This window comes from Myodes glareolus, chromosome 14 (assembly GCF_982192425.1).
Source record: "Myodes glareolus chromosome 14, mMyoGla1.1, whole genome shotgun sequence".
Classification (NCBI taxonomy): domain Eukaryota; kingdom Metazoa; phylum Chordata; class Mammalia; order Rodentia; family Cricetidae; genus Myodes; species Myodes glareolus.
Window position 1 is genome coordinate 5,445,383 of NC_142039.1, and position 26,585 is coordinate 5,471,967.

The window sequence follows — 26,585 nt, forward strand, 5'->3', positions numbered from 1 at the left end:
GTGAGACCCTCACAGTTATTTTCTTTAAATGTGAATCATTTCTATTATTTTGTTAGTGTGCTACTTTCTATACAGGGTGTTGTCTGAAAAAATACGTATGGCTAGAGAGGGTCAGGTCCTTCTTTCCTCCCTCTTGAGGAGTGCTTTCCTCTGCATCTTCCTTGGGTCCAGGCAGACTGTGCTTTGTGTTTGCTGACACAATCCATAGAAACTGAAAGGGGCAAAGCTACGTTGTTTCGGATAGATGGCTGGGAAGAGCTGCCAGGGCTCCCGTTCTCCACAGACCATCTGGAGCAAGCAGACTGCCTCTGCTCCTGTCCCACCTTCTGTAAGAGACCCTTCTCCTTTCATTTCTATTTTAAAATACACTGTGTGGCCTTCATTTATAAATAATCCAGTGGTTTGAAAGTGTAAAATTATGATTTTTTAAGCTTTACTCATTCTCCCTCCGTCCCTTTGTCCCTCTCTCGAGGTGAAGAGGATCAATCCCAGGATCTTGCACTTGTTAGGCAAATGTTCTACCACTGAGGTATATCCCAAGGCCCTGGGGTTTTGAGACAGGGTCTCATGGTGTGCCTAGGCTAATCTTGAACCTGTGATCTTCCTGCTGCAGCCCCTGCTCTTATTCTCTTTCATCTGTACTCACAGGCAAAGTCAACCACTTCATACTGCATCTCAGCGCCTGCTATTTATTTGTAGCTCAAGCCAACGCACGCTCAGCTGTGCCGGAGGAATCTAGAACAAGTCACCCACCACCATTCCCTACTACTGTAATTGATTTTCCTTAAGAGCTTGCTTGCTGGGTCTGTCATGGGAGCATGACCACTTGTGTCATTTTGTCAGAAGAACTTATGTAGCCAGCATGCAGCCTCTGAGTGTGGGAGGGACACGTGTGGGGTACTGAAGGAGGAAGAGGACACACATTCAGTAGACCAGATCAGCCATGGCGGTCAATGAGTGACAGTGTCGCAGCCTGGTCACCTATGCAACCAGACAGCCCTACAATTCATTTCCCATGCCTCGGCTGAGCTCCGGAGAGGCTTGCTACTGCCTGTAAGGTATGTCCCAAACTTCCCCTGCTACCTCTGCCACCTCAGCATCAATTCCTTCCTTTGCTTTTACTAAGTTGCTCACTGAGCTGTGTTCAACAATCTTTCATTGTGTTCTATCTCATCAAGCTGATTTTTGCTTGAGGATAAGATGCTCATTGCCTCATCAAAGCTTAGGGATCCCCTTTCCCACTGCCCCATGTACTTAGCTGTTTCCCGCTGCTGAGAACTTTGCTCAAGATCTACCTTCTCAGAGGGCCTTCATTATCCTCAGTGCATTTGAGAAGAGACTTAGGCACTGTCTACCACTTCCTCTGATTTCCAGCTCATGCTTCTGGATCTTTAAAGTGTAATGAATAATATTAATAATGATGATGATGATAGATAATTATCATGTACTACCCATTAATTTGACGATAGATAAACATCATCATCATTGTTATTCGATAAAGTCTTACTGTACAGTCCTAGCTGGGTCTGAATTTACTGTTGCAGTCCAGGGTAGTCTTGAATTTGCAATCCTCGTGCCTCTGGATCCTGAGTGCTGGGATCAGAAGCATAGGACACGATGCTGAGCCTCGTTTAATTTTCTGCACTGCACCTGCTAGAATTTGCTCGACACAAGTAACAATCTCACTGGGCCTGCTTATCATTGCACACAGCTAGTACCTCCTCCAGTGCATGAGGGTGCGTGGTTAAGAAGACAGTCTCCAGAATATGGAGGTCCAGAGGGGATATAGGCAATGAATGAGTGGGTAGTACACTGAGTGGTGATAACAAGGCTGAGGAGACAAGGAGAGAAGGTTAGAGAAGTTTAGGGAATAGGGTGTACAGTGATGGGGACGATCTCACTCAGGCGACTGAACACCTAAGGGGGACGGAAAATAGTCCAGTAAGAATCCGGGTAAGAGTGGGAGGGGCGGGTAGGTACAAAGGTGCCGCAGCCAGCGCTTGAGGAGTGTGTGCTCAAGGAGCAATTACAAGGACAGGTAGTTACAGCATGGCAAATGTGTGTGGGAGGGCCGAGGCTAGGGAGATCATGGAGACAGAAAGGACCACTGTGAGGGGTTCGGCTTCACTGTACAAGATGGGCAGACACTGCAGGCTCTTGGACTATGCAGACAAGAGCAGAGGAGGTGAACTGGGAGTTGAGCGGAAAGGCTGATCTCAGAAACTGCATAGCAGTTCATCCCTCATCACTTATGTGGGTGTGGTATATGTGTTGCTGTTGTTGGGAAGTGTCCCTGACGGGCTCACGTGTTTGAACATTCATATCTCCATGCTTCCTGACAGCAGACACAATGCGATCTGCACTCCTGATACTACAGCCCCCAACGGTCTTGCTTTCGTGCTTCTCTGCTATGACGGACTGCACCCTCAAACTGAAAGACAAAACCAACTTTTCCTTCCAAGGATTGCTATTGCTGGATATGCGACGCAGCAGCAAGGAAAGCAGCTAGTCCAGTTGGTCATCTTTGGTGCTTGTTCCGGTGAGGAAAAGCTGATACATGCATAAAACTGTCATTTCTAGAGTTTTGGAAGTTGCTTACAATGTACCTCCTGTTAATTTAGATAATATTATATCCTTCTGAGGTCTTTGATGGAGTTGAAGAATAGATAGTTATAGTTTTTCTTAGTTATTATGATAAAAGATAAGGTAGATATAAATATTGCAACTATAATTTTTACTTGATACCTGTTTTGTTATATGTAATTTTATTATGTTAAAGTTAAAACCTTCTTTTTTATTTAAACACAAAAGGGGAAATGGTGTGGGAGATTCTTCTGTATATGTGTTGCTTTTATAGGCCCTTCTGTCTATATGTTGCTTTTATTGCTTAATGAATAAAGAAATTGTCTTGGCCTGTTGATAGGGCAGAACTTAGGTAGGTGGGGAAAACTAAATGGCATGCTGGGAGAAAGGAGGCAGAGTCAGAGAGATGCCAAGGAGCTGCCAGAGGAGGTAGATGTGCTAAAACTTTGCTGGTAGGCCATGACCTTGTGATGATATACAGATTACTAGAAATGGATTAAACTAAGAGTAAGAGTTAGCCAATAAGAAGTTAGAGCTAATGGGCCAAACAGTGATTTAATTAGTACAGTTTCTGTGTGATTATTTTGGGTCTAAGCTAGCTGGGCGGCCAGGACAAACAAGCAGCGGCCTCCCTGCAACCCTGAGGTCTGACCCAGTTAAAACAGGCCCAGAGGGTGTGCCACCTGCTATAAGCAGGCAGCTACAGAAAGCCCCAGAGAGCACCCCTCAGGGAAGGGAGTCCAGGACGGACAGATTTTAGTCTCACAAGGAAGCTAAGAAGGCCCTTGTCTAGGTAGTAGCAAAACCAAAGACTTTTTCCTTTCTTGTTAAAGGGATTTGTACTCCCACTGTCCTGGTCCATGGGAAAATGAATGTGTAAACCAACAGAAAGTCATGCATGTGCTACAGAAATGCCTGCCCTGTTAGGCATTCTTGCTCTGTCTTACTATGGGGAGTTCTTTGCCATAATCCTAGCTAGGAGAAAGTCTTTGCATGAAACAGATGATGTAGTTCCCTATCTAGATATCACAAATTAGCTAAATGATGTTATACAGAGAAAGCTGTTTCATTTCACTTTGTCCAGAGAATTCTTTGAGGTTGACAACTATTTGGAAAGTGCTGCTGTAGTTTTCTTTCAATGATACTGTCAAAGCCAGGGTCTTATATGTGTGAAGCAGGCGGCCTATGCTGAACTCCCCAGAGGTGCAGGAAAATTTTATTTAGCTGTTTATCAGTAGCTATAATATGATACCATTAATTTAACTTCACCTTATGCAAAATGATGGATGACTTACCTTCTTAACCTTGGCTTCCTTTAGTTTTTCCAGTGCTAGTTTAATTTTATCAGCCTTGGCTTTGGCTTCTTCTTCTTCCTGTAAAGGGGCAAAACAGTCAAAAGAGTGTAATAAATAATACCGGTGGGCAATTGCTTATTAGTGTTAGTGTCTAGTTGATTTATAGTAACAAAATCATCAACTTTTACATCTTTCATTTTCAGAATATAAATAAAAGCCTATGACTAAAATATCCAGTTTAAGGGTACAGAAAGAAACTGCTGTTTATTGCCATAGTAATTTCATCCTAAAAGATGAAATTATTACCTCATCAACTGTATAATGCACTTAGAGCATGATATTCTGTGCTCAGCTCACAGAACAGGGGAATGTGCTAGCTTGAATGATCAATATCCCTATAAACTCATGTACTTGAACTCTGAGTCTCTAGCTGGTGGTGCTGTTTGGGAAAGGAATGGATTAGGAAAGGATTAGGATGTGGACCCTTGCTGGAGGAAGCGCATCAGCATGAGTTATGACCTCACCCCACTCCTAGCTCGCTTTTTGCTTCTATCGTGGGCATGGAAAGGTGAGCAGTGAGCTTCCTGCTCTGGCAGCCTGCTGCTGCATCTCTGCAGACAGGATGAACATTCCCTATAAGCTAACGTAAACTTGTCCTCTCTTAAGCTGCTTTGGTTGTAGTATTTTTTATCAGCAATGGAAAAGGAACCGAAACAGGGATCAACCTACAGAATCTATTAACACATCCATACTAAAGGAGTTGAACACATCATAAAATCATATGCATCCTCTTGGATCAGGATATCTATTTAGAGGTGGATTCACAGCTTTTATTAGAAGCTTAAAAGGGTCCTTAACATCCTACTTTTTAATACTAAAGTCGAAATGTAACCTTACAAATCACAAAACCTCCAAAGCAAAGCAAAACAAACAAAACACTCCACTGATGAACACACATGAACAACAGAAAAGACTGGGAGGTATTCTTATGAGCTCAAATTCCTTTGATCACTTAAAATCCTGAGAATAGGACTATTAAGGCTCTCTTATCTATCTATCTATCTATCTATCTGTCTGTCTGTCTGTCTGTCTGTCTGTCTGTCTGTCTGTCTGTCTGTCTATTTACAATGATTAGGAAGTGAAGTGCCCTGGCTACATCCCTACTGTTGGAAAGTAGAATTATCTCTTTTCATACCACTGGTTGTGTTGAAATACTTTTGACTGCCAAGGTGTTTTAAGAACACGGGAAAGTGAGGAACTTTGTGAGCCTCCACCTGTGCATTCGACTTTGCACTTACTTTCAAGGAATTCACGATCCCCCTGAAAACTTGAGGAACCCTATGCTAGGAGCCTCTGCTCCATCTTAGTCACCAGCTTAAACATGATTTTTCTAGAGTAAACATGGTGAGGCAATGAGTGTGACAGAGATTTGATTCATATTTAAAACTGTTGGAATTCCAAGGGTCCCTAGGATCCCATGAATCACACTGGCCACCATCAGCCAGAACTTCCAGCCTGGAAGCTGCAGCTCACTGAGCTGGGTTCTCATTAGAAATATTCTTAACAGGCCCATTTAGGAAAAAATTATTCAAAGTGTTCTCTTTGCTCTTTTTTTTTTGATAGACATGTTGTAATTAACTTGCCAAATAAGGACAATGTAAACTTTGCAGTAATTTTACACAATTCAGAAATGTATCAAGCACTTGTTACCTGTCTTTACAGTACCCAACCCAATGAAGACATTCCAAGGATACATAGTCTTTGTCCTATTGAATAGGGTTGCCAGGGGCAGGAGTTCAATTTAACTCAACTTAAAAACCTACAATTTTTTATAACCTTGGCTAGAAACAGGAACGATGAAACACATAAACCAGTTTCTTAATCCATGAAAAATGAACAACCATGTCTTCGAAAGCTTGAGTATTATTAAGGAATATGCACATGGACATATGACTTACAGTCAAACCATGGTAAACATTATATTTGGTGCTAACATGTTCTTCATACACATCTGCAGCAGTTTAAATGTCCTCATCCAAACTGAAGTTGAAGTTTCATTTGCATTGTAAAGAATTAAAAGGTGGGACAAAGAGATGTCTTTAAAAAGCAAATGGATCGTGAGCAGAAAGCCCCCGCTGGAAGCTAAAAAGGTGTCAAAACCATGCAATAACACTCCCCAACCTCCAGAGCTAAGTAAACCTTTATTTTTCTATATTACCCATCTGTGGTATTTAGTCATAGCAATAGAAAACAGATTAAGACAACATTGCTCATGGAAGACTCTCTGAATTTGCAAGAAACATACACTATCCTTTTTCATAGTACTTCAGCGGTCTAGGCATACAAACTTATGGATGTAATTATCGCTTTAAAGAAAGTCCAAGTGGATGGGCGGTAATAAATAGCAATGGTTCTGTCATTTGGGGTCCTACATACTTTTTTGTGGGATATTTGCACATTGTGTGAAGATGAGAATGGCCAACAGCTAGGCAGGAGGTATGGGCAGGACTTCTGGCCAGAGAGAGGACTCTGGGGAGAAGGAAGGCAGAGTTGCCAGTCAGATGTAGAGCAAGCAGGATGGGCAATACAGAGATGAGGTAACGCCACAAGCAGAACATAGATTAATATAAATGGGTTAATTTGTTATATTTGTTATAAGAGCTAGTTGAGGACAAGCCTAAGCTAAGGCCAATCTTTCATAATTAATAATAATATTTGGGAACTGGTGGTGCAGAGAAAGATTCATTACAATACTTACTTTAGAGAGAGGTTCGGGAGGAGGTGGAGGTGGGGGTGGTGGAAGGTCTAACATGGGTTCTGGGGGTGGAGGTGGTAAATCATCCTCAGAGAAGCTAACACCAGCTGCAGCAGTACTTGCTCCATAACCAAGCGAGGCTGCACCCCAGCCTCCTGATGCTGCTTGATGCTGATTCTGAGAGGACTCTTTCTGAGCCTGGATGGTCCTCTGCTCGGCTTCACTTATATCCGCTACCAAATCTGCCATGAGAGCATCTAAGTCTTGGTCTTCCAGGGCATTTAAGGACTCTAAGAGGAAAAATAGGATAAATGGGATTTAAAAAGTCTGGATAAGACAGAAAGCAGCTATTTATTTTAGAGAACAATATGTACATAGGTGGGAATCATTATTTATGATTTTTATAATTGTTGTGATACAATATGAAAGATTGAGATCTTTTTATCCAGTAGCACATGCTCACATATTGGAACTCCTGAAATAATTACATCCAGTGCGTAATGTGAGTAAGGATCTAACAGGAAGAAAAGGGAAAACTTGTGCTCTGCAGGGGTGCCTCTCTCCAGCTCGGAAGTCAGAGTAGAGCACAAGGGCAGATGCCTGCATAGGGGACTCTTGAATAATCCAATGCAGAAAACCTCGGGCTTTGGAACCGTAGAGGAGGAGAAAAGTGGAAATGGTTGTTCTTCCTAAGCATTTGGAAGGGAGAGCACTGTGATCAGCTGGGTTTCATCTCCCTCCACCTGACCTCGGGGAACCTTACATTCTCAAGTGCAAGATTAACAAATTGAAGATATTAAAGAGTAAAGTCAATGAGACCAAATAGTAAAGGTTTTATGAAGACAGTGGGTCGGGCGAAAGTATTTAAGAAAGAATGACCAAGGCTTTTTGGGAGATGGGGAAGAAGGAGAGTTTGTTAGGACTTTGTCCAAGTGTGAGATTACTGTAGAGGCCACACGCATGAGCAAGTTGACCAGATTGGTGTGCACTGGGGATCATGCGGCCACCACATGATGACCGGGTGAAGAAGGGATGGACGCTGTGCAGGACGGCCCAGAATGAGGAAGTGGGAGTGTTAGAAAATGAGCCTGCTTAGCACAAAGCAGAAAATGCTATGAGCTGGTTCATCGCTAGATATCACCAGTGCCATGGAGCGCTGATGCTCATTAATATCTTAATATGTCAAATAATCAAAATTATTTAAGTGTGTTACCACTGATACATTATATTAATCAATATGGAATTAGACAGTGAGAAATAGAGAATGAGAAATGGATTCCAGTCTTAAGTCTGTCATTCTCTGAATGACTTTGGGTGAAATATTTTTACCCATTTTAACAACACTTTAACTAAGGGCAATAAAAATGCATTCTCAAAAAACTTAAATTTTTTGAGGAATTTGGTGGCTTTATCCTCTCCCAAAGTCAAGCACTACATGAGCATCTTGTCTCTTTGTTGGGACACCCTAACATGACTGTGCTTAGATATTTATGAGTTTCTTTGACTCTGTCATCTTTGCCACTTTTCTGACACTAGGAACTAAGTGTCTAGAAAACATAGAGCTGACTACAGAAGCGGAAACACTGACTAAACTTAAGTTTTGGTGGAGCTGATGATAAAATGCTCATTTGTGACACTTCCCGAGGCAGAAGCAGCAGATCTCTGGGAATTCAAGGCCACCATGGTCTACATAGAAAGTTTCAGGCCAGAAAGGAGAGGTCCTGTCAACAAAACAAATAAAGCTAGAACATCCTCAAACGGAAGGCCCATTGGAGCCCATGTGTGCAAGGATTTGTTAAGCGTGGCTGCCATGAGAGTGGACTTGTTGGTGGAAGCTTCATGAATGTGGTCGACAAGGATGGTGTAAAAAGTTTGGGAACAGAAGAATGAAGCAAACAGAGAGCACTACAGCCGGGTGGTGGTGCACACCTTTAATCCCAGCACTCGGGAGGCAGAGGCAGGCGGATCTCCATGAGTTCAAGGCCAGCCTGATTTACACAGTGAGTTCCAGGACAGGCTCCAAAGCTACACAGAGAAACCCTGTCTCGAAAACAAACAAACCTCAACAGGAACAGTGACAGAACAAAGCAAAACAAAACGGACAGAGAAGAGTGCACTGGAGAAGGTGTACTGAGCGCACTGGAGAGGGTGTACTATAAGTGAGCACACTGGAGAGGGTGTACTGAGCGCACTGGAGAGGGTGTACTATAAGTGAGCGCACTGGAGAGGGTGTACTATAAGTGAGCGCACTGGAGAGGGTGTTCTATAATGGAGCGCACTGGAGAGGGTGTTCTATAACTGAGCGCACTGGAGAGGGTGTACTATAAGTGAGCGCACTGGAGAGGGTGTACCATAATGGAGTGCACTGGAGAGGGTGTACTATAACTGAGCGCACTGGAGAGGGTGTACTATAATTGAGCGCACTGGAAAGGGTGTACTATAACTGAGCGCACTGGAAAGGGTGTACTGAGTGCACTGGAGAGGGTGTACTATAATGGAGTGCACTGGAGAGGGTGTACTATAACTGAGTGCACTGGAGAGGGTGTACTATAATGGAGTGCACTGGAGAGGGTGTACTATAACTGAGTGCACTGGAGAGGGTGTACTATAATGGAGTGCACTGGAGAGGGTGTACTATAACTGAGTGCACTGGAGAGGGTGTACTACAACTGAGCGCACTGGAGAGGGTGTACTGAGCGCACTGGAGAGGGTGTACTATAACTGAGTGCACTGGAGAGGGTGTACTATAACTGAGTGCACTGGAGAGGGTATACTATAATTGAACTAGAGACAGTCACTGGTGCCTCCAGACTTTTCAAGAAAATGCTGGGAGGACAGGCACAAAGAAATTAAGTGAGAAGGGGAAGCAAAAAATGGGGACTTTGGGTTCCCTGAGGGCTTCTTTGCTACTTCCCTGAGGCTGGGATCTATTGGGGGGCTTCTTTGCTACTTTAGTTCTTATGCTTTGGTAGCACTGAGAGTCTTTAGCGACTCTTTCTCCAGAGTTCCAGCCAGGCTGCTCTTGCGCCACAATGGCTGCATGTCTGACTCCAAGAGTTCCAGCGAATTCTTACAAAGTTGGAAGTGATTTCAAGATTTATTATCATTTCAACAACATCAGATCTAACAGTTCTCTCTGCAGAAAAATGGAAAAGAGGATCCTGCTATAAAGGAAAGCTTTATCTTAGAGAGATTGGAAGTTTCAAATGGTAAATTATATACAAATATGTATGCAAAATAAAATAATGTATTGGGAACAAAGCATATTTTGAATCAGTTCCAATTTGTATATTATCAATTGTTATTAAACAGTTAATTGTTATCCTTGAAGAGACATTTTTATTAACATTTTCTTGACTTCTTAGTAATAAGAAATTTTTCTTTTTTAAAATGAGGTTATCCTGAGACTTTCATAAATGGAAGATGATCTTCCTTTTCATTATTGGCAAAATATCTGATAGACTTTCTTAATTCAATGTAGACATAGTAAAATACTGCCCACTGTCCAGGGTTTACACACTATTTACCACGAGGCCCACATTTCCTTAGTTTCATGGTCAGAGTACAGTTCATGGAGATTCCAGTCATCACTGTGGCTTCAAACGGCTTAAGAAAACAAGTTCCCGTGCTTACCATTTAAATCCTTAAAGCCCACACTGTAGTTGAACTCTTCTCGGGGTGGCTTGGGTTCTGGAGGAGGAAGAGTATCCACTCCTAGACTCTGTGAAAACAGATCCCGCAGTTTCTGTGCGTGATTCACAAAAACATTTCTGAAGCCCCAAACACTCATGATTTATACATTTCCTCTTCAAATATGCTCTTAAAGATTATGTTCTTACTTAAATGTTTATAAGGATTTTTTCTATCATAGAAAATTTCGGTTTACTCATATTCTCTGTCTCTATCTTCATCCATTGCTGGACGAAGGTTCTATGGTGATATTCAAGATATTTATCAGAGTGGCTATGGGACAAGGCCAGTTCAGGCGCCCTCTCCTCTACTGCCCAAGGACCTAGCTGGGGACATCCCCTTGGACACCTGGGAAGCCCTCTAGAGCCAAGTCTCTTGCCAACCCTAAAATGGCTCCCTTAATTAAGATATCTTCTTCCCTGCCCCCATATCTGCTCTTCCTCCATCTCAACCATTCCAGTCCCTCAAGCTCTTCCCCAATCCTCCCCTTCTCCCTTCTCTCTCCCCCTCTCCCCTTCCTCCCACCCCACCCCCTTGCTCCCAACTTTTGCCAGGCGATTTTGAATTTTGAGAGGGGTTTGTCTACCCACTGAGAATGTGTGACTGATCTAAGGGGAGCTCACCCAGGCCAGCTGGACTGGGACTGAACGAGCAGGTGATCAAACCGGACTCTATGAATGTGGCTGACAATGGAGGCTGACTGAGAAGCCAATGATAATGGCACTGGGATTAGATTCTACTGCATGTACTGGCTTTTTGAGATCCTAGTCTGTTTGGATGCACACCTTCCTTGGCCTGGATGGAGGGGGAGGGCCTTGGACTTCCCACAGGGCAGGGAACCCTGCCCTCTCTTAGGATAGGAGGGGGAGTGGGAGAAAAATGGGAGGAGGTGGAAATTTTGAATGGTATTATTTATAAAGCAAAAAAAAAAGAGTATAAAATTTCACAAATCAAAAACAAAAGAAAATTTCAGTTGAAAAACTATAAGAAGTATTAGGAAAAAAACTTGTGAATTGAGAACAAAATAGTTCATTTTCTTTTCTTTCTTTGGGAGGGGGGTTCAAGTGAGGGTTTCTATGTGCAGCCAGCCCTGGCTGTCCTGGCTGTTTTGGAACTCACTTTGTAGACCAGGTTGGCCTTGAACTCAGAGATCCATCTGTGCTGAACTTAAAAGAGTGCAGCACCCACACCCTGGCAAAAATAGCTAATTTTTCTAAGCAACAGAGAGACTTTGCTATCAGCATGAATGTACATACTATATATATAATTTTATAAGGAATTACACAGTGACATCAAAGAAAGGAATGTCCAGTTGTCTGGGAAAGAAATTCTTCTGCAAAAACCTCTTAGTTATTTGTTTACTCCAAGGAAGTTAATGTTCCGACAGTTCCAATATGGACTGATAAACAAGTTCCCCCGCCCACGGCCTTGTCTGTGCTAGCTACTGCTTTACAATTGAGCTGGATTCCCAGCACACAGATTTTGCTTTTGTTGATTTTTGATATTAAAATCTCATTATTTATCTTGTTGCCATGCAGAAATTAATTTTTTTTCCATTTTAAAATATTTCATTTTATGTTTGGTATCTTCTGTGTGTCCTGTCTTGCTTAGACGTGACTTACATTTTTAGATTATAAGAACTTTTATCTCTGTGTTTTCTCTCCTTTCATATGCTTAGATCTTTGATTCAGGGAACTCATCAATGTATAAAGGATGAGCTAGAGCTACAACTCTTAACAGATGTGTTCGCCCAAACCATTTACTAATTGTTGTTGTTGTTGTTGGTTTAGAAGGCTGTCTTCAGCAGGATGTGTGGGAGGGGGTGGGGAACACAAATAGAACATGTTACTCATGCGAAGAACTGGAGGAAGGTGAATTGGGGTTCTTCCTATATTGCTTCAACTTCTCTGTAAGTTTGACTTTTCTTCTGTATTGCAATCACATTATTGCATTTCAGTGCACTTTAATTTTTGCTTATTTTAGGAAACTGGGGATACCAAGGTTTATCCATCCCTTCTAATCATGCACAGCGGAGCCAATCTACTCCTGGCTGACTGTTTTCCTCAGATATGTAGTGTGTGGTTTGAGAGGCTTCCATGCTTCTTAAAGGGAACTAAGTCCTTACTGTCCATTCAGAATGTCTTAACAGTTCTTTGAAATACAGTATTTCCTTAAAAGACGACACAAAAACATCTCAGTCGGTGCCGTTTTCTCACTTAGTCTCCATGAAGGTAATTACTAGGGATGTTGTTCAGTGGTGGTTGCTAAGGAACCATGGGAGAATTCCCATGGACATGGTAAGCACAGACATATTTGTGCATGTGTGACATTGTATTAAACCATGTGGACCGAAGGTGCAGAAGCAAGAAAACCCATTTGTCCCAGTTCTGTCACCAGATACATCAGGGCCACACGATGTCAATCTCCGGCATTCTTTTGAAGGCAACCCCTGCCCCACCCCAATAGTCTGCACCCCAATAAAGAATAAGACTTTACCTGGGTCAAGAGGTCCATCTCCCCCAGCAAAGTGCTGAACATCTGGTCTATGTCTTCATTTGATTCACCCATCTGAAACAGGAAGACAGCCAGACATTAGCAGTCTCTAAGAGCTTACCAGAGGATAAACGTTGCATTTTCATCTTTTCCTCTGTGATCAGGCATCTGTGAAAAGAACCAGGTGGAGAAGAAGGCTCTGCTTACTCTGAAATTCCGCTCCTGACCATCATCTAATCTGATGTCCGACGTCGAGATGAACCGAGGGACCCGACACAGAACAAACCTGAACTTGTTTCTCCAAACAAAAAGAGCTTTGTTCTGGGAGTCACCTTGCCATGGGATTCCTTGTGAGAAAGAGAGAAAACCTCAAGCTACTCCTGATGGTTAACTTTGACGGCCTACTTGTTTGCATTGAGAAGGAGACTGTGATGATGTTTCCAGAGATGAATGGATTAATCCTTTGATTGATTTATGGTAAGATATCACTTTTGTACAGAGTGAAGAAACTGGACTAAAGTTTCTGAGATCGTGAGTCAAAATAATATTTTCCCTCCCTTTGGACTTGTCTTTCTGTCACATATTTGGTCACAGCAATGAGATAGCTACCAAGATGCCGTGCCATCCTGCCAGAGAAATGTAGAATCTAATCTCCATTTAAAAACACATTAAAATGTGACTGCATTTTAAAATGTCTGTGATTAATTGTATTTACTGAGTGGTTCCCTCCTTCATAAAAATATCTGTGAAATAACAATAGCTTTGGGCATATGCATTTGGCAAGACTGGATTGGGAAATGAAGAGATAAGAACCCCTCCTTCAAGGACTGCGTGGCAGTGTGTCGTGTGGCAAAGGGGATGAAATGCGTTAAATATAAAATGAAAGATTCACTCGAGCATTTCCAAGGGTTCTAAGCACTGTAAGACACTCTAAGACTAATGTCACTCGCAGCAGCAATAGTCCGTGAGGGTAGAGGATCAGTGTGCATTATAGTCAGACCTGCCAATCCATTCTTGTTCTTTCTAGGCAGAAACATTTGAAAAAATTCTGCACTGAACATGTCAACACTTTTTCTTGGTAACATTCCCTTATAACAACTATAGTCATACAGTGTTCAACAATGATATTAGCCACGGTCCTGATACACAGCTTGGTGGTGGTGCAGCCGCCTCGGTATGTGCAGGTCTTTTCTATGAGTCTAACTGTACGTCGCTCAGAACTTCCCTCCACTGCTGACTGTGATTCAGTAGCACTGTAAGTGGCCTAGATAATTAAGAACATAGGAGGATGTGTGTGCTGTGTAAAATGTAAAAGATGTGAGTATCCTGGGATTTGGGAATCCACAGAGACGCCTGGAACCAACCCCCGCAGGCGTTGAAGGGTGGCTGTATTTCAGCCAGCAATATGTACTTGAACATAGGTATATATATGCTTCTGATTTCTTATGGACACAACTCATATATACAGAGAAATGATGTCATGTAAACACACAGCAATTACTATGTACTTATAATTTGGCTTTCATGATGATCAATCAATATGACTTAACTTTTTAAATTTAAATATATCTATCTTTATTTTCTATCAGTTGATTATTTTAAAACATTATTTTCCATGTATACTTTAATATGCAGGTCAGGTCCAAAAGAGTAAGATTTTTGAATGCTTTAATTAACACACATGAATTATAATAATAATAGGTTTCATAATATTTTTGCATGTCCTCCTCCCTGTATTTTGGTCATATCCACCCGTCCAGTACCCTCTCAAAACCCCCTCTAACTCCTGCTAATCCGTTTTCTTTTCCTAAATAGTCCCTTTCTACTTTTTGTATTTTTTTTTTATTTTTTTAGTGTATGGCCCAATGAGTTTCATTAGTGCTGTTTGTAGGGACATAGATACTTTACCTGTGGCTACACCCTGAAGAAAATTTCCCTTCCCATCAACCACTAAGTGTGTGTAAGTCTCCATGGAAAAATGGGTCCATGAGCCCCTCCCGCTTTTCTATTACAAGGTAGGTGCAGTTAATCACAGTTCCTGGGAGTTCCAGAGTGCATCAGCCATGACACGCCTGGAGGGCCGTGCTCCTTCTGAGCCCCACAAGCCCTTCCAGCTCTTGCATTCTTCCTGCTCCCTATTTCCCTAGACCCCGAGTCTTGGAGAGGGTGAACTCGATATCTTTATTTATGGCTGGGCATTCAGCGGTCATTTATTCTTGGTATCTTGAGTTTTCAGAGTAACCACTGACTACCACATAAAGAAAATATCTGACAAAAGCTGACAGAAACATTAATTTGTGGGCATAAGTATGGCTTTTTGAAGACAATTGGGTGGGCATAGTCTGTCTATTTGGGAAAACAATCACAGGAGGACCAATCACGCACCCAGCCATGAGGTTTTGCTCAGGTTTCTGGTAGCAGACATAAATTCCTTTCCATGGAGCCAGCATCAGATCCAATCAGAAAGCAGTTGTGTGGTGCTTTTTAATAAGAATAGCCCCCATAGGTTCATGTTTGAATGTTTGGTCCCCAGTTGGTAGAACCGTTTGGGAGGGTTAAAAGCAAACCTGCTCTTCTACCCTAGTTCTCTCTCTCTCTCTCTCTCTCTCTCTCTCTCTCTCTCTCTCTCTCTGGCTCTCTCTCTCTCCCTCTGCCTTGTGATTGTTGTCTCAAAACGTAAGCTCTCAGCTCCTGCTCCAGTGCTAGGCCCTTCGGCTGTCATTCCCTGACTTGATGGCCATAGACCCCCTCTGAAACAATCATAATTGGGGGTTCCCAGTTAAGTGCCCCCAGTTCTCTCTCCTAAGTTTGTGTTTTCTTTCCTTTTGAAAAACTACCTTACCAAGTCTAATTTGTACTGCCCCATGTACTCATGAATCAGGACTCACCCACTGGAGAGTGACCAACCTGTCAGGAGCTATCCCTTAAAGAAAACTGAGTCTCCCTCTTTCAGAAACTATCAGCTATCAATAGCTCATCAGTAGGAGACAGGGGCTCATAAGCCCCTACTTTCCTCCATGCTAGAATACCAATTGGTTTTATCTTGACTGTAGTAGCGAGATATGCCATAGATGCAATAGTGGTGTGTGAATGTCATGGGAGCCACCAACCACTTTCTGCTTGGACCAAAGACCCAAGTCACAGGAGGAAACATATGCCTGGAACTATAAATCTGGCCAAGAACCCACGGTTTGGGAGCTCGTTGGCCTCAGGAATGACCCTACTTCTATGATTCTGCTAACTGGAATAGCATCAAACTATCCTCTAAATTCATATCTTTAGGCCCATACAAAAATAGTACAGTTGTCAGACAACATCAGGGAAGTTTCTTTGTGCAGCAGACAGCCGTCAAGAAAGAAACTCAGTGGGTCAAAGTGCAGCCCCTTCCTCAGTTTGAAGAGGAAAAAGTAATGCTTTTCTTCTTTCATGATACAGAAAACTCCATAAATACAGTCACTGACTATGTGCAACAATCATTTTGCGTTCTAAGCTTTGCATCTTTTCCATCATGGGTTGGGTAAGTGATTTGTGACTTGTCTGAGATATGTTAAGTGTCTAGATAGCCCTTTTTGCTTACATGAGAATATGACATATAGATCCAGAGGACTCATGAAGCTGGATTGGCCAGCATGGGCCAGGAAGAAGGATTTTGTTAAAACAAGAACAAACCTAGATACTATGGGGCAAGCATAATAGAAGCAGACATTCCTACCCCAAAGAATCTGGAGTTCACACGTGAGGGACAGACAGATACTTGCTGTATCTAAAGAAGCATTCATTGGAAACTCAGGACCAGATCCCTGTAAGTAGGCAGACAAGCATGCGATACAGAATTGACAGGTAAGGCAGACTCATGAACCTTGTCTACATGTGTAGGTCTAAAGTTAAGAAGGAATCAGACTGTGTTAGTGAAGGATGGTGGGAAATGTTTTTGATATTTTATGCATGTAGTAGGGAAGAGGTCTATGGGTGGACCCCACTTCTGATTAAGGACAGGATTCTATGTGAAGGTTCATTCACACAGAGTTTTATTTCCCCCTAAAAGTGTGCCCAAATCACCCTTTCCTGTGCTCGTCTGGATGTGGCTTGTTTTCTTCTGTAGAGTTGCCAAAGGGATAGAACATTCACATATGAGGCTTAGAAGATGCCCAGATGATGAGGAGCTGCCCTTGGAAGTCCTTAATACTTGTCTCTCACAGTAGATTAGTTTACCCGAGAGTGAGTTGTTATAAAGCAAGATCAGCCATGCGGACAACTTCTCTGCCTTCCTGTCTTACTGCATGATGTATTCTGCATGTGTTCCCACCACTGTGATGCCACGTACTGTTAGAACTTTACCAGAGCCAGGCAGACATCAGGGCCATGATCTTTAATGCCCACAACTGTCAAGCTAACACATGCCATTTCTTTACGAAATACCCAGACTCAAATATTTTGTTATAACTAATACTCCCCCCTTTTCAAATTTCCTACAAAATGGAGGAAAATAAGTAAGTGAATAAAATATTTATGTTTTTATAGACTGTGAAAATAGTTATGCTATTCAAAATCTTAGAATGGATCTTTCATGCATTACTTTGATGAGGAGAAATTAGCAGAATAAATAAATTTATACAGTTGCTCATGTAAATTCATTTTATTAGACTCATGTGATAAAGCTTGTGAAAAACAAAGGAATCCTTCAATAATAATTATTATTAACAAGAAAATAGTATTTTAATGAGCAAAGCAAGTTATTCAAATTGGAAAAATATTGGCTGACATTATCAGCTACCAATCTACACTACCATGAACTCTTGTGAAGCAAAGGTGATATAGGTAGTAAGAACCTTAAACCACTGACTGAAAAACACACTAAAATGGAGAAACGTGGCATCTGTGAGTCAGCAAAACCCACCAAGTCCTGAGACTTTGGTTTCTCAGTCAGCACATGCTACTGATACACAGTGGGTAAAGAATGAGACAGAGAGAGTTACTCACCCAAGATGGAAACAGCTCAGACCAACATCCCTGGGACCCCAGAAATGTTCCCAAGGTTCATCTGGCTAAGACTTCCCCTGCTCCTGCTCTTTCTTTGCCTCTGCCTGCCCCCACCACTGTCTTTATTTGTCAGAAGACATCATCATAAAAATCACATTGGAAATACACATTCACTGTATAATGTCTAACGAGTTACATTTAAGACCTTTTGGTAAATGAGACATCTGATTTAAGAGTATTACTATGTTGTCTGTCTGGCCTTGAACTTGGGATCCTCCTGCCTCCATGAACTAAGAGCTACAATTTTAGGTGTGGTACATCATTTGTAGCTTTAAGAGGTTTTTTTTTTTGCATAAATTTTGTTAATCTGTAAATGCAATCATCTTGCATGATTTCCTTCAAGAAAGCCCTATTTCTGGAAGAGATGGATCAGAGCCACAGATAATTCATGTATTACACACACACGCACACACACACACACACACACACACACACACTCACACACAAATATGAGAGAATAAGACTGTGTATGTGTGGTACTTTCCAAAGGCCAAAAGAGAAAACACCCATCCATGAGGCTGAATGTGTTATTGGGGTTAGCAGCCAGCAACTGGGGTGGAGAAGCTGTTGCAATGAGGCACAACATTGCAAAACAAGTCATGTTCACACCATGACTGGGTGGAGTTAAAAATCTTTTCATGAGTATGTAATTTCTGGGCTCTTCTTGTGTCTTGGGAAGAATATCACATTGTTGGTGAAAAATTCTAGCAGTACTCATCAGAGTTATTATATTATTTTTATTTCCTGGAGAAAGATGGGCATGCTGGAGGAGAAGCATTTCCAAATTAAAATCCTACATTTCTTAGTGACAGTGCTATTTTCCTAATGCAAATATTTCCTAGGTAGGCAGGGTTCAAATTCAAGCTTCCGGTTTTCACCCCCAAATTCCTTTTTTTCCCATATAACTAAACTTCAATCATGTATATTTGAAAATCTAAGTACCGTGATATATATGTTTAACAGGTCATATACTTCCTTCACCTCATGTGTTTAACTGAGTTTGAATGCAGTCTTTGTTGTCTTTTACATCCAGTCATGGTTTTGGATCAGTCAGGGCAGCCATAATCCTACTTGTTGATAAAAGCTAACTCAAAATTCCTCAGGTATTTCCATTCTAATGGCTCCCACTTAATGTTTCTTCTGCACCCCCTCTTCTGCGACACCCCAGGTTTGATGAGGGACTGTTTGTCACTCAATGGTCTAGATTTAGCAGTTGGTTTGGTCCTTTCCTCTTCTGTTTTCCCACCCAGTGAGTCAGAAAATGTTCTGGATTTTCCTTTGGAGGGTTTCTCCTTTCCTTCACTCCTCCTGCCTGGCCTTCTGCCACTTCTCGACCTTCTGGTCACCTTGACTTCCTGTTCTCACCGACACCATAGACCCTGATTCCAAATACAGTCGTGAACGTATCACTGTCCTGCTTAAACACCTTCCATGATTGGCCGTAACAGAGTGGATATCCATCCACATCAGGTGCCCAGTGAGTCTTCAGAATCTCTCAGGAATTTCTCCCATACACCCCTCAAGGCTCAGTTCCTACTATTTGGAGCCCTTGGTGCCCTACGAATAGATTTTGTACTGCTCTTTTGTCTCCATACTCACATGCCCTATAAAATCCTCTGTTTATGCTTCTTCATAAAGTTCTAGTTATTTGAAATTCAACTTTCATGTCAACTATTTAATGGTGTCAATTTAACCACTAGACATTTGCCTTCCATTGTCCTCAGCATACAGTCAATTCTTGTCTCAGCGACCACCTTGAGAAGGTACTGAACCTCCCCATGTTTCAGCTTCCTTGCCAGCAAACTGAAAGAATACCCCTTACATATCCCATGGCGTTGCACACCACACTGCCATCAGCCCTCAGTCACAGCATTTGCCACAACAGCACCAGGCTCCTTTAGTATCATTTTAGAACCCTTCAGAATACTGGGAACTACCAGGGAGTAGTTGCTAAGGATCAGAGCTTATGGTTTTTGTCTTGCGGAATAACTGCCATCCCAAACAGGAAGCTGTGGGCTAGCATACACACAAAGCTCCCTACCACTTTACTGTGCCTGGACATGGTTCCTGTGGAGCCATATCAGATGTGTGACACAGTTGGGCTGGATGGTCCTCAAGAGGTCACCAAATTCCATCTTTCCTCTGACTGTCAGGTCAGTTAAACATAAAGTCAGCTTTAAAGAGCTAACAAAACTAAACAACTTCTTTATTTAAAAGCAATACGTGTGTATGTTTGTGTGGATGTACGTCACATGTGTGCAAATGCCAGGAGAGGATGTTGGATCACCTGTTGCAGTCACAGGTGGTTGCGAGCCACCCCGTGTGAGTGCTGGAAACTGAACTCGAGTTCACTCTCAACCACTGAGACATCTCTCCGCCCCAGAATGCCTGCTTCTCACTGCTGTCTCAGTACCCTTGCTTTGAAGTCAGGAGTCTTAGTTGCTTTGAGAAGAGTCCTATCAGCCATGATGCAACCTGACTGGCAATGCCAAAGGATTTACTTCTTTTCTAAACCAACCCGAAGCCAATCAGCTTTTACAAGTAAAAGATGACTCAACTGCTATTTAATAAATAAAATGAGTTACTGTCGCTCAGCATTCTGAAGGCTAAGACAGGCAATTGCAGGCCAGCTTGAGCTATATGGCTATACCCTGTCTCCATTGTCATGAAGGAGCAAACAAACCAACAGGATGGCTATGGAGATTTGTATCTCAGGAGGTAGAAACGCAAGTTCAAACCCAGTCTGCTGCTGAGATCGCAGATGCATGCCATCATGCTTAGCTTACATCCTTCTTTGTTATAACATACATGTAAAAATTTCCTGCTACGAACTAAATTTTGAACAAAATAAGAGTTTTGATACATTTAAAATAAAAATATTTATAAAACATTTCATACCTCAATTGAAATATGCTATTTTATTTTGTTTTGTTTCGACATTACTGGTGAACACTATTTTGAGTCTGTAGTTTGTCAGAGATGAAATAGAACTAACAAGAAACAAAATTTAAAATTCTGAGGCTCTCTTAGCAACAATTTTCATTCCTGTTTTTATTATTTTTAAAGCTAATCAGCTGGCAATTGCTTTTAAAGGAACATAATAAGAACATATTACAAGGGCAGGTTACAAAGAAGAAATGTTTTTTAAAGCCACTTCTGTGAAATTGAGGGTGGCACCACAGGCCTGTAATTCCAACACTTGGGAGATGGGGGCAGTTGGTTTAATAGTTTGAGGGCAGCCTGGGATACATAGCAAGTTCTAGTCAGTCTCAACTACACAGCGAAACCCATTTTCAAAGAAAAAAAAAGAAAAGAGAAAAGTTCACAGCTGGTGTCACACTTGGTTGGAGTCACACTTGGTCAGTGACATGCTGGATGTGGAAAACCAAGTGCAGAATTCAGCCAAGCATACGTGCTGGTAGAAGCTATGAGGTTGTTACTTTATAATGTGCTTGGAAAACAACTTACACCATCGAATTTGACCTAATTTCTTCAGCTTTTTTTAAATGTAACGAGAGCTGCTCCTGAAGAGGAAGTGGCTCACGGAATAGCACAGCACGTGGTTTAAGGCTGCTGCAATGTTTAGGGGAGGAGGAAGGAAGCCAAGGTAGCGTGAAACAGGAAACAGAGATATCTTTAATGTAACAGAGAAGACAAACTAATTTAACTTGACAAAGAACCAAGACAAAGGAATGTAGGGGGATTTGACCTGCTTTGCACAGCACACTGGAGACAGTGAAAACCTTAGGAAGCTACCGAGATTGCTGGACAGTCACTGTGGTCATGACACTAACCACACTTGTCACAGGGGGATCTAATATGGATCCTGCATTAGTACTTCCGTGTGTGGTCATGTGCAGTGGCCTCCTCTCACAGTATGGCATGGGACAGTGAGATGGCAAAACATTTGTAATAAGACAGTTGTCCTAGAATGGTTTTCTGTAACTTAAACATGACTGCTCCTAAAACCCTAGAAGTTGATATGTGTGAGTGTCTGTACACTCACGAACAAACATGTGTGTGCACGCGCGCTCGCGCGCGTGCGCACACACACACACACACACACACACACACACTGAGCAGTAAGATGAGCTACTAAAGTTGTAAAAATGTAAATTATATATAATTTATTATATATAATTATATATATGTATTATATATATAATTATTATATATGTAATTATATATTATATACAATAATATAAATAATATTTTATAATATATAAATATGCAAATATTTAAATATATAAATATTTTATATATAAATATATATAAAATTTATTTGTTTATTTTGACCTGGTCTGGTTGTGTAACTCAGGCTGACCTCAAAATCCTCTTGCCCAGAGCTGGGACTACAGGTGTGAATCATCAAGTCCAGGAAGACAATGCTCAAATGTATTTATTTCCAAGTTGCTTTGCCTTTGTGTGAATTCAAGGGGAGAAGAGGGGATGAACAGAGTCAGGCACTCAGCCAAGTCAAGCTCCCCAGGAGTAAGGAGAAAGATGATTCAATCAGATGCCAAGTACTTGAACACACCTCAGAAGGGAAGCTGTGCGTAGCACGGGAAGCCAGGCCAGCTAGCAGGAGCAGCACACCCTCCCATCCTCCCATTCGAAGGCTTTTCTGGATCTCCGGGAGAAAAGTTGTAGGCTCATTTCATTTCAGTTGACATGCAGAGTGTGAGAAGAGCTTTCTAAATTGTGGGATGGTTTTTAAGTTCTCTTTATTTCTTCTTGAACGTCTATATAAGGAATGGGAACTGTTTTGGCTTAGAATCTATTGTGACATAAAACAAAATTGATAACATAATTTCAAATTTTTTGAGGAACAAAACTAGCAAATATTTATTGGCTGACTTTGTAGATAAAGTGAGCATATTATTTTTCAACAATAAAGACTCCCGTGAACAGTCAAGAGCACTCATTGGCACAGGCTGTCTCTGTTTCTTTGGATTGTTCTCCAGTTCGACTTGTGTTCTTGTCTGGCACCGTACTGTTTGGGTCAAGATTACCAGTGACTATCATGTGGCTACATCTGATGGTTAATTCTAAGCATCTTACATAGGACTTAGTACTGTGGGTCACCCCCTCCATACCTAAGGGTTCCAGATCCATAGACTCACCCATCATGGGGCAAAATTATTTTTCAAAGAAACGTATGCCTTTTTCTGAAGCTGTGAAGAACAATGTGGATCATTGCCCTCTTGCTGGGAGATCAGCCTGGTAGGGGTCCTTGTGCCTGGAGTGGTATGGGAGGGTGGGGGTGAAATGGGAAAGTAGGGGTGAAGTGGGAGGGTGGCTGGTTACTTCCCTAGCTCCACTTCACATTGACTTCAGCACGGGGTTCCCTGTGGTGAACCCCATGGGCTTTCAACCCCGTCATCCATGCCAAGGGAATGCTGGAGGGAATGCTATGTGGACTCCTCTTGTTTCAGGCTTCATAACTGTGTCATTTTGTTCCCACAGTTGAAAGGTCTAGGGACAGATGGCTGTGTGGTTCCAGCCCAGCTGGTCAGCTGCCCCAGGCCCTGGGAGTGGAATGTACTCTTCCGTATGTAGTGAGAGCAAAGGTTGTGGTTCTCTCAAGTCTTGCTCTTTGTAAAGAAGTGCTGCCAGAATCAGAAACCACACAGGAAGTTACAAATGAGGCCTCACTGTGGAGCGATGTGGGGCTTAAGCAATCTTCTGAGCTATCAATCATTAAAACTAATTTGTCACTGGACCTGTGACATTTGCTATTAATCCTAAGACTTGGAAGTCCGAGGCAGGTGGATTACTATGAGTTTGAAGACAGCCTGAGGAACACAGAGAGTTTGAGATGAGGCTGCACTATGAAACAAGATCTTGTCTCAAAACAAAACAAAAAACAAAAACAAAACAAAACCCAAACCATATCAAAACAAACAAACCAAAAAAAAAAAACCAAACAAACAAAAAAACCAAACCAAGCCAACAACAAAGAAACCCAAAACAAAAGAATTTTTAGCAACTACATTAGAGGGACAAGTAAATAATCTCTGTAACTTCTACTGAAGATGGTATTCCATACCTACTCTCCAAGAAAGAGTTATGCAGCTAGGAGCTGTTAGTAATCATGAACAAGGAGCTGGTTTAGTCATCAAAAATTAAGTTACAATGTTTTTCATGTATAACATTGATTATTTGTTATGATATCCTTCTTACTTGAGATATTTGTGTGTGTACATGTAGATGCATGTGTTTGTACATACATCTCTGTGTGTACCCTGTGTGTACATGCGTGTGTGTGTGTGTGTGTGTGTGTGAGGTGTATGTGTGTACACATGTACTGGGGGTGGGACCAGGACTCTGCATACACTGAGTATCACTGAAATACAGCTATAGGCTCTGTTAACTTTGGCTTTTCATTTCCCACGTTTTTCAGCAGACAGCCTCTATCTAACACTGTATGGATTCACATTCCAGAGAGCTGGGCTCTTTTCCTGGGAACTCAGCAGCCTCCCCTTCCAGCCTCTTCCTTGGGCTTCTCACCCTCCCTGGCCTCTTAGATTCTCTGGCCTCAGGGTCCACTGGCCTCCCTCCCCACCACCACCCAGCCCAGCCCCAGGGGCTCCTGCCGACTCCTGGTGTGGTAATCACTGTCAACGCCTAAGTCAGGGTGAGGGTGCTCTGCTCTCTCTTCTGCAGATACAGCAGTCTTCTCAGCACCACCCTGCTGCTCCACCTCACTGATTTTTATCTCTTAACGCTCTGCTTATTGGGCCGCCCAGCTGCTCTGGAGCACCTTAAGCCTGTGTTGTACGTGTGCTTTGCTGTGTGCCTGGAACATCTGTTCCCAGCTCACCTAACCATCTCACTGCCTTTAGGCCTTTGCTTAAACCGTCAATATACCCTTCATCACAGAGACCTCCCCAGACCTAGCTCAGACCGTCCCTTTCCTACCACCCTTCCCTTCCTGTTTACAGTCTGTGTCCCCTCATCACCTAGAATGCAAGTCCAAGTGGAGTTGACTGTTTTTGCTATAGTACTGTTATAGCTCCAGTATAGAACAATGTAGATTATGATAGACACCAAGTGAATACTTGTTAAATGAGTGAGCTCCCTGAGGAGCCCAGGTTGCCTTCTTTGTCACTGTGTCCCTATGGTGACACACATTGACCACCTTGGGCGTGGAAGGACTTTACAAATACATGTTAGAGAAGTTAGCAAGTTAAAGGAGAAGACAGAAGTGCAGGCCAGGCTGTCTTTGAACTAATGGTCCTTTTGCTTCTGGGTCCTGGGATTACAGACCCATGCTACCATTTCCTGGCTCTTGGGAAGATGGATTTGAAAACAGCAAATGATGTCACGGCTACCTTAGTGGCTGGTGGTAGTAACAAACAAAGGCAGTTTACATCACTGGGTAAATGATGCAATGTGACATTTACTCAGATTACTGTCTCACTCTAGGAGAGGTGAAAGGGAAAAGGTTGGACAAGACTCTTCAAAGGTCAGCAGATTCAGAAATCAAAATATGTGGCACATATTACTTAACACCTACAAAGGGGACATTTTAAAATGAAAACCATCTAATGGAGGCCTCCTTAACCAGATGTTCAATTTAGGGTCACCAGTGATAGGGCAATGTGATGTGTGCTCCCCGACAATTGATAGTGTGAGGATACAACATCTCTTTAGAACTGCCTTGGAAGTAGAGATCCTGCTCTACATCCAATCAGAGCAATCAGCCAGATAAGTCCAATTTGATGGCACTCTGCAAAACAAAACAGTGGGTGTGGACTTTTAATGTCTTTTTATACATAATTTCATTATGTAGCCTGGGTTGGTTTTGACCTCACAATCCTCTTGCTTCAGTCTCCTGAGTGTTGGGAAAGAATATTTCAACTCTTCAAATTAAAAGAAAGATATTGTTAAGATGAGAAAAATGAGTATAGATTATGTATTAGAAAAAAAGATGAACTTGAATTTCCTGAGTGTGATTATTACACTATGGTGTTTGTATGTAGCTACCACCATGTGATGGCTGTATCGTGGAAGAACATGCCTTCGTTCTTCAGAGATGGATGTTAAAGAAAATAGAGGCATGCAAACAAAGAGTGATGCTAGAAGAGGATTGTGGGAGTTTACTTCATTGTTCCTCTTTGTTGGAAGTTTAAAAATGCTTTAAAATAAAATTTTTACAGGGAAAAGAACCAAATTAAGCAAAATCAGAGAGGACAAGAGGACAGTAGTAGGAGGAGGGGCAGTAGGAGGAGGATGAGGGGCAGTAGGAGGAGGACGGGGACAGTAGGAGGAGGACGAGGGGCAGTAGGAGGAGGACGGGGACAGTAGGAGGAGGACGGGGACAATAGGAGGAGGACGAGGGGCAGTAGGAGGAGAACGGGGACAGTAGGAGGAGGAGGAGGGACAGTAGGAGAAGGAGGAGGGGCAGTAGGAGGAGGAGGAGGGACAGTAGGAGGAGGACGGGGACAGTAGGAGAACGGGGACAGTAGGAGGAGGACGAGGGGCAGTAGGAGGAGGACGAGGACAGTAGGAGGAGGATGAGGACAGTAGGAGGAGGACGAGGACAGTAGGAGGAGGACGAGGGGCAGTAGGAGGAGGACGGGGACAGTAGGAGGAGGACGAGGACAGTAGGAGGAGGATGAGGGGCAGTAGGAGGAGGACGAGGGGCAGTAGGAGGAGGACGAGGGGCAGTAGGAGGAGGACGGGGACAGTAGGAGGAGGACGAGGACAGTAGGAGGAGGACGAGG

At 42.5% G+C, this 26,585-nt stretch overlaps 1 protein-coding gene across 1 annotated transcript in view; it reads right to left on the reverse strand.

The window, feature by feature from the left end:
* The window catches only part of Apbb1ip (amyloid beta precursor protein binding family B member 1 interacting protein), a 98,182-nt gene that overhangs the window by 41,096 nt on the left and 30,501 nt on the right, over window positions 1–26,585 (reverse strand). The window contains exons 2-5 of the mRNA XM_048460665.3: window positions 12,820–12,891; window positions 10,267–10,354; window positions 6,637–6,923; window positions 3,879–3,956 (exon numbers count right to left, since the gene is read on the reverse strand). Coding sequence (XP_048316622.2) covers window positions 3,879–3,956; window positions 6,637–6,923; window positions 10,267–10,354; window positions 12,820–12,891 — 525 coding nt within the window. The remainder of the gene's footprint in view (window positions 1–3,878; window positions 3,957–6,636; window positions 6,924–10,266; window positions 10,355–12,819; window positions 12,892–26,585) is intronic.